Source organism: Argentina silus, assembly GCF_951799395.1.
Source record: "Argentina silus genome assembly, chromosome: 11".
Lineage (NCBI taxonomy): Eukaryota > Metazoa > Chordata > Actinopteri > Argentiniformes > Argentinidae > Argentina > Argentina silus.
Window position 1 is genome coordinate 10,673,168 of NC_139665.1, and position 8,721 is coordinate 10,681,888.

At 50.5% G+C, this 8,721-nt stretch overlaps 1 protein-coding gene across 1 annotated transcript in view; it reads right to left on the reverse strand.

Moving 5' to 3' along the window:
- The window catches only part of pard3ba (par-3 family cell polarity regulator beta a), an 88,792-nt gene that overhangs the window by 4,897 nt on the left and 75,174 nt on the right, over positions 1-8,721 (reverse strand). Inside the window, 1 exon segment of the mRNA XM_083680590.1 lies at positions 2,552-2,677. Coding sequence (XP_083536716.1) covers positions 2,552-2,677 — 126 coding nt within the window.

An 8,721-nucleotide genomic window follows, 5' to 3' on the forward strand; every position in this document is an offset into this window, starting at 1 on the left:
GAGATCAACAGGCGTTGTGGGGAGGTTTGCCATGAGGACGTTCAACGTTCAGCTCCCTTCAGAATGCACTTACATTCACTTTAGGAAACACACACACACGTGCACAGACACACACAGACAGACAGACAGACGGATGGACGGACGGACGCGCGCGCGCGCACACGCACACACACACACACACACACACACACACACGTGAAAGGCCAGCCTATTGTGCAGGCCCTCAGATGATGAGGATAATATCAGTCCCCTTGTCTCAGCGCCACTCTGACCCAATCACTTCACATTCATCACTAAATTATCAACCCAACGAGAAGCGTTACCACGCCAACAATTCCCACACACAACCCCGGCTGAGCCCTGTAATCCAATCACCTATGAGATCAGGTCAAGGGCCATTCTGATTGGGTAACCTGGGGCTGAGCTGTCAAACCCATGACCCAGTGCTTCAGATCCGTAACGATCCTAATGATGTCCATATGAGTGTGTGTGTGTGTGTGTGTACGTGCGTGCGGGTGCATCATAAACCCTCTCCCTGTCCCCCCAAGCACACCCCAGCCTTGGGATAAGGGTTGGGGAGGGGGTAAAGAGGGGGTACTATCCTACCCCCGCCCCCCTCCCTCCCCAACTCCCCCCACACCCCCCCCGCGCCCAAGGGCACCGCTCCTCCAGAGTGCAGCTCCCAGAGTGCAGCTCCAGCCCCAGCCAGGGTCGGCTCCTCACAAAGACAGGCCTAATGTATGCTAATGCGACACAGGCCAATGGCAGACACACACTCATTTGAGAGGAAATGGCTTTCAATGGGGAGGCCCCTGGGGGGAGTTTTTGCACAAAGTTCAGCTCACTTTGAAAAATGCATTTTATTTCACTTCTCTCTCTCTCTCTCTCTCTCTCTCTCGACTCTCTCTCTCTCTCTTGACTCTTTCTTTCTTTCTTTCTTTCTCAAGCCTCTCTCTCTCTCTCGCTCCCTCCCTTTCTTTTTCTAAATTCCCGGAATAAATGTGAATCCCTGCCTCTCTATTGACGCTTGAGGGAGATGTGGTGTATTCGCGGGGTAAAGAGCTTGTGTTTCATCTTTAGGAGAACATCAACAACAAGAACCCAACAAGAACCCATGAGAGTTATGAAGTAATAAAGCATTCTGTGTGGCACAGAATTCTCTCTTTGTTTTGGAGTTGAATAGACTAGCCCCTGAAAGGGGGGGGGGGGGGGGGGGGGGGCTGGTGGAGGTAAAAATCGGAGGACGGGGCTCATCGGAATGCATGGAACGAAATCAGGAATGATACGTGTTTGATACCATTCCTCGTTCCTCTCCATGCATTACAATAAGCCCCGTCCTCCGATTTCTACCTCCACCAGCCTCCCCTGCCACAAAAGCAGATGGTGGTCTGGTTCTTTCTTTCCTTACCTGATAGATGAGGTGTCTGTCCAATCTATTGTTATGTACTCACCGACTAAAAGAAGAATTTTTCAAATTCAAATTCTCTCTCTCCCTCCCTCCCTCCCTCCCTCCCTCTCTCTCTCTCCCTCCGTTAGTCTGTCAGTGTATGTATGCTCTGTTTACTTTAGATCGCCCCTCATCCCAGAGTGAGACAGACTGACAGACTGACAGACAGACAGAGACAGACAGACAGAGACAGGCAGACAGACAGAGACAGACAGGCAGGCAGACAGACAGACAGAGACAGACAGGCAGGCAGACAGCCAGACAACGTAGCGTAGCCTATCAGTGTTCCCCCGGTGCCTCTCCTATCAGCCCGGAGCAATAACCCGTGAAATGACTGCTCTCCCCGCACCGCTCCTCTGTGTGCTCTGTTTGACTCCCAGGCCCAGGACACACACTGACGGCCCGGGTTAGCTTAGACGCAGCCTGACCTGTGGAGTGGTCCCTCTGGGTGGACGCTCCGCTGGGCGTTCGGCCCAAAGTCACACAGCACACAGAGTTTGTGTGAGGGAGAGAGTTTAGTGTGTGTGTGTGTGTGTGTGTGTGTGTGTGTATGTATGTATGTGTGAGTGAGTGAGTAAAAATGAGTGAGTGATCATGTGTGTGTGTGTGTGTGTGTGTGTGTGTGTGTAGGTCCAATTTGACATGGAGGGTCTTAGGTATGCAGAGCCCTGTATTTTACGGTTGAATCCAACGTGGGTTATAGATCACATTTCCTTCCCTATTAGGGAGGGGCACTCTGGGTAGAGGGGGGATCTGTCGCTACATCCCCCATCTACCCTCAGGTCTGCTGGGAGCTGATCACCACAATTTCCAGGATGAGCAGTCCCTCCCAAGGCAAACACTCCAGATTTAATTATAAGCTCTAAAGAGGATTACTCTACTGTGTGTACGCGCGTGTGTGTGTGTGTGTGTGTGCGTGCGTGCGTGCGTGTGTTTTTGTGTGTGTGTGTGTGACAGAGAGAGAGAGAGAGAGACTCCTTCTTCTCCACACAAATACAACTGATATTGAAGGCAGCCACAGACAGAGAGACAGACAGACAGACAGACACAGACCGAGAGACAGACAGACAGAGAGACAGACAAACAGACAGACAGACAGACTACCTGGGGTTGGTTGCGTACTGTCTCTCCACTTCCTCATAGCGGGGTGCCAGGCGGGTCTCAGGTCCTCTCACTGCCATCTGTGGAGGGGGCACGTCATGGACATTGTTATCACACAGATCTGTTGAACTGAATAAGCAAATCTAGGGGCATACACACACACATACACACACTAAATGCGTTCTCCACACACAAACATGCACATCTGCAAATAATTAGCACACACACACACACACACGCACACACGCACACACGCACACACACACACACACACACACACACACACACACACACACACCTCCATATCCCCCTCCTCACGTTTTAACATACAGTTTCCATCAGCAGTAATCTCCCCGGGCCCTGAACACAAACACTACTTGTTTACTCTGCTGGTCATTCACAAGTCCTTCAGAACGCACACATCCACTTTAGGAAACACAAACACACACACACACACACACACGCACGCACGCACGCACATACACACACACACATACACACACACACACACACACACACACCCCCCAGCACACACACCCCGACACGCACAGGTTAAATGACTGGCTCTGACAGGGTTAACATCGACATGTCTGACTGTGAGTCTTAATATAACCAACCCACACACATAAAGTACATTATGGCAGAGGTAAGCCGTTTGGGGTATTCAGTATATTGAACAGCTCTATCTTTGTGCGAAGGTTAAAGACATTATGCAAAGAGGTCTTGTGTAATGTGAGGGACCGGGCCATTTGTCTCAGTGAGGGAGTTTAGAGCGCGGCTGAGGCTCAGCTTCAGCCTGATCATATGTGTCCCGAGGGCCCTGGAGAGAGGGAGGGAAGGAGGGAGGGAGGAAGGGAGGGACGGAGGGAGGGAGGGAGGAGAGAGAGAAAGTTTTAACACAACTTTATTGCACATTGAGCTTGTGCGAGCTCCCCTGTTGAGAGGCTACAATCTTGCAAAGTTCTGCCAACTGACTCGATGCAATATGAGGGGGGGGGAAGAATGAGAGAGAGGGGGGGGGGAGAGGTGAGAGAGAGAGAGGGGGGGGGGGGAGAGAGAGAATGAGAGAGAGAAAGAAAGGGAGAGAGAATGAGAGAGAGAGAGAAGGGGGAAAGAATAATAGAGAGACAGAGAGTATACGTGTATGATTGCGTATACACTTTCGGCCCATTCCCACAAGAGCCTATATACTATAACAATCAACTATAAACCGTCGGTCCCCATCGAGAATGTCACAGATCAGCTGATCCTTCTATTGAGTTCCTTGCACGCTTTGCAAAGGTGATCACTGACTCCCTCGAGTTGCTTTTTTCACTTATGTGTTTCTTTGCATTCTGAGTCACGAGGGCAAATAAAAAGCGAAAATAGCAATTTCATGGAACGACGACGTCAAAACTTGATGAAATGTCGCAATCGCCTGTCCAATAAAACTACGAAGCTGATCAAATGAACTGAAAATACAGCTGTCTAGTATAAATAGTCTATAAACATTTAGAAATGTTCAATCTATGCTGTGAAGGAATTTCAACTGTGTCACTGTTCATTTGTCTGTGGGTATCGCTGTCACCTGGGAATCATCTAGATTAGCAAACCTTCAATAGGGTTATTCTTGTTCTCATTGTGTAAAACATTGCGCACCAGCCAAGCTTCGTATTGTGGTGTGTCATTCTTACATGAAATGCATCTAATCTGGGATTATCGCGACTCTAAGCGAAGGAGAGAGGTGACGTTCATGTTGCGGTTCCTGGGTTTGTGGTCATCTGCTTGTTGTGCAAAATTGATTGGGGTGAGCATGGCTGAATCTAGACAGCTACCGTAGGCCCTGGGGCTAATAACTTCCTCTAACCGCTTAACCAGGAGCTCAATGGAGATAAGACATGAAAAATATTCTACCTCTGGTGAAATTGAATTTTTTTCCGCCTATCTCTGCCTGTCCAAACACTGTATTATTCATAGTCTATTTACAGGATAAATATTGTTGACAAAATTGGGCCCGTTAATACCAATCAATCCTCGCTTGAATGCCACAGCCTATTTGAGTATTGTTGCTGACCATGTGCATCCCTTCATGGACAAAATGTACCCATCTTCTAATGGCTACTTCCAGCATGATAATGCACCGTGTCACAAAGCAAAAGTCATGAACATGACAATGAGTTCAGTGTTCTTCAGTGGCCTTCCCTGTCACCGGATCTGAATCCAATAGAACACCTTTGGGATGTGGTAGAACGGGAGATTCACAGCTTGAAAGTGCCCCTGAAAAATGTGCAGGGATTGCGTGATGCAATCATGTCATCATGGACCAGAATCTCAAAGGAATGTTTCCAACATCTTGTGGAATCAACGCCACGAAGAATAGAGGCTGTTTTCAGAGCAAAGGGAGGCCCTACCCAGTATTAGTATAGTGTTCCTAATAAAGTGTTCCGTGAGTGTATGTCCAATAGGTGACTGTCTGGGCCTGGGTGGGGGCCCTAAGGTGCTTGGGGTCTCCCCTACTCCAGTGGGTGTGTGTCAGGGACTGGGCAAGGCGAGGCTCCCTGAGCACCGAGGCGGCTTCAGAGGGGTCTTCTACGCCACTGCCCGTGGGATTGACCATTATTGTAATATTCTCCCGCCATTTCATGTGTTTTTGGGGGCTTTTTCGCTTAGCCTTTCGGGCCCTATGCCCGCCTACGCTGGGCCCCCGGGGGCTGAGGCCTTACGTAGCTCAGAGTCAGAGCAGCCGGTGAACGTTTTCATTCACAAGTCACACTGTGAGGCACTGTAGCTACCCATCGAGCAATCAGTCAGTCCACTTCTTTTATGCTTTCCTTGTTCCACAGTCATGAGGACTACTGCATTTATGAGTCATTAGCAAACAGTTGGGGGGAGTTGTGTGGTGTGTAACTATGCCCAGAGGCCTTATCTTCCTCTGGGGGAGGAGGGGAGGGAAGCGGGGGGGGGGGGGGGGGGGGGGCTACTGTGTTTAACATTGCCTGGAGCTGCCCCTGGTCAGTCTGACCCCTCCTACGCCCACATGGAACCTCTCTCACACACACACAGACACACACACACACACCAAAACCTAGGCATGATTTCTCACCATGGCAACGGTTAGAGCAGGAATCTGTAATTCATCTAAATTTTGTGAAATATGCAACACCATGGACATGAAATGGGGCCTAATTAAACTGCAGACAATAGACAGCCAGTTTCACAATTAACTCATGGGAGTCTTGGTCCTGAGCCTTATGATGTCATGTATGTGTGTGTGTGTGTGTGTGTGAGAGTGTGTGTGTGTGTGTGTGTGTGTGTGTGTGTGTGTGTGTGTGTCTGTGTCTGTGTGTGTGTGTGTGTGTGTGTGTGAGAGTGTGTGTGTCTGTGTCTGTGTGTGCGTGTGTGTGTGTGTGTGTGTATACTGTTAATGTATTCTGCAGAAGGCAGTAGGCGGTAGCTGTCAGAAGGCTAGACTCTCTCTGGGCTCCAGCAGCTGAGAGAGGCCCAGACCACAGGGCACTGTGTGAGGCGGTAGGGGGTTTCCCTACCGCGCCCTCAGGGGTGCCAAACTAAGGGTAGAGAGTGTGTTGTGGCACCAACGGGGGGACCCACTACAAAGGACATATTGTCACCGTCAACGGAAGACCACACAGTCGAGTCTCCGGGGTTCTTTTGTGTGGGAGAACGGATGGTTGTCGAACTCAACTCCTCACTTTCCCTCTCTCTCTACTTCTCTAGGAAGTCGAGAATCGTGTGCCAGAGAAATACACACCAATCAAGGAGGCGAAGCAGCTGTCGTATTCATCAAAAAAGACTGTGCACACGCACACGCGCGCACGCACATGCAGTCACTCACAGGAAACAAATTTCTTTCGAGGACTTTACCCTCAAAGCAATCCATAGAGAACACACACATACAATGTGTGCCTCAAATGAGGACCTGAGTGTCTTGACGTAATGCGCGAGAGAAATGTTTCCATGGTTCAATGGAAGGTGTGAGGGAATGAAAGTGTCTTCCGAGCTCTTCTCTCTCATTCCCCTTCCCTCTCTCTCTCTCCCTCTCTCTCTCTCTCCCTCTCTCTTTCTAAACACAGTAATTGCTCTCATTCTCTGCATCCATCCATCCATCTATGACGCTAATTAACTGGTTGTCTCAGTGTGGATTCACAGGCTGGCACACAGCCCCCCCCCAACACACACCTCCCAACCTCCCCTCCCCGCATCGGTTGGCACCCGAACCCGCCCGTCTGCAGTCGGCTGGCACGGGCCAGCGAGATCTGCCTGATATCATCCATTTCTCCTAATTTCGGTAATGAGATTCCATTGATTCGAGCTTGCGAAAAAAAACACCCAAAAACCTGGCGCTGAGGGAAAAGTGTCAGCGACAGGGGAGGAGGTGTGTGTGTGTGTGTGTGTGTGTGTGTGTGTGTGTGGGGGGGGGGGGGGGCGACGATGACTGAAGTTTCAAACTGTGTGTTATATTCACACGGTGTCTCACTGCACACTCAAACTGTGTCTCACGACCCGCTCACACTGGGCTCACGGGGTCTCGCCACAAACGGCAGCAGCTGTGCTCAGTGTGTCAAGCACAACACAACGCTGGCATGTGCTCTGGCCATTTTAACACGCTACACTCAGAACAGTTTTTTTGTTATTATAATTTTTTTTTTTTTTTACAAATCTGCCCATTCAGTACAAGCAGTACACAGGCAAACTTGTGGTGAGGGGAAATCAAAATCCTCAAATGTCTGTTGGGATGACAAGAGGGTTTCTAGAGATTTCTCCCCCTGCAGTATGTGTGTGTGTGTGTGTGTGTGTGTGGGAGGGGGGTGGGGGGAGGGTGGTGGAGGTAGACATCCAACCTGACCCTGGCTCCCTTGCTCCACATCGCCTCACATCTCCCCTAAACACCCTCAGACGTGGACGTCCTCCCAGAGCTCATTAGCAGCGGAGGACAGATTGTCTCGTTAGGGTCTGGTCATGCCACCTGAACAGCAACCCAAGGTGCACTACAGCCTGTCTGGAGGCTCCGGCGGTGGGGAGACATTCACGGGGTTGTCGTCTGTCTTCAGGTGAGGTAGAAGGCTAAAGTTAGCTCACGAGAAGGGAACACACGCACGCACGCACGCACGCACGCACGCACGCACGCACACACACACACACACAGGCTGTGCCGAGAAGCCGACGTCTAGACACAGAGGGCCTTGCAAACGCAGCGCCGCCGATCTCTGCCGGCTTCTCTCCGCTTCCGTCAGGTTACCGAGATCAGAGATGATCAAAATGATCACCTCATCACAGAGCGCGCGCCTCCCACCCTCAACACCCCCCCCCCCCCCCCCCCCCGCCGCCGCCGCCGCCGCCCCCCCACACAAGAAAAAGACTCGGGGAAAAGGTGGCGCGTCCCCAAACTCTGAGAAAAAGACCGGAGTGGGAATAGAGACTGGAGTCAACCTGCAATCAGATCACACACGCTCGCCTGTAGGTCAAAGTCAAGCCTCAGGGATAAAACAAGCCCAAATCATCCCCCTCGCCTTTGTTGAAGATGAAACTTAGGATGGGGGCTGCACTCGCGGAATCTGAATGAACTGACATAAAACAAAGAGAGAAGATGAGAGCTTTGTGTCTGGGGATAAGGATGGAGGGGGGGGGGGGGGGAAGGGTGGTGGTGGTGGTGGTGGTGGGGGTAGAGGTGGGGGTCGTGTTTGGAATGAGTCATTGTGACTTTGAAAAGAGAAAGAAGAAGAAACTCAGGGGAAGACTACATGGCACCTAAACATGAGCGAGTTGTCTGTGAGCGCGCGCGTGTGTGTGTGTGTGTGTGTGTGGTGTGTGTGTGTGTGTGTGTGGACTTGTGTAGATATCTGCATACACACTCATCAAACAAACATAAGAGCTAACAGAGATGAAACCCTAAATCAAGTTTGCCATGTTACACCCTAATGATTGACACTTAGGTTGGGGGGGGGGGGGGGGGGGGGGGGGAGCTGGTCCCAGATCGCTGCATAGAAGCAGTATCAACGTGGAGCAATGCTCATCTGTAAGGACCCGAGAAACTCTTGACCACCTGACCTGTCACATTATCAACATCTAGGTCAAAGGTTATCAGGGCGGCACTGAATCGGAATCAGAATCAGAATTATTTTTATTTGGCCAAGTATATTTGTACATACAGGAAATTGACTCGGTGAAAAACATAT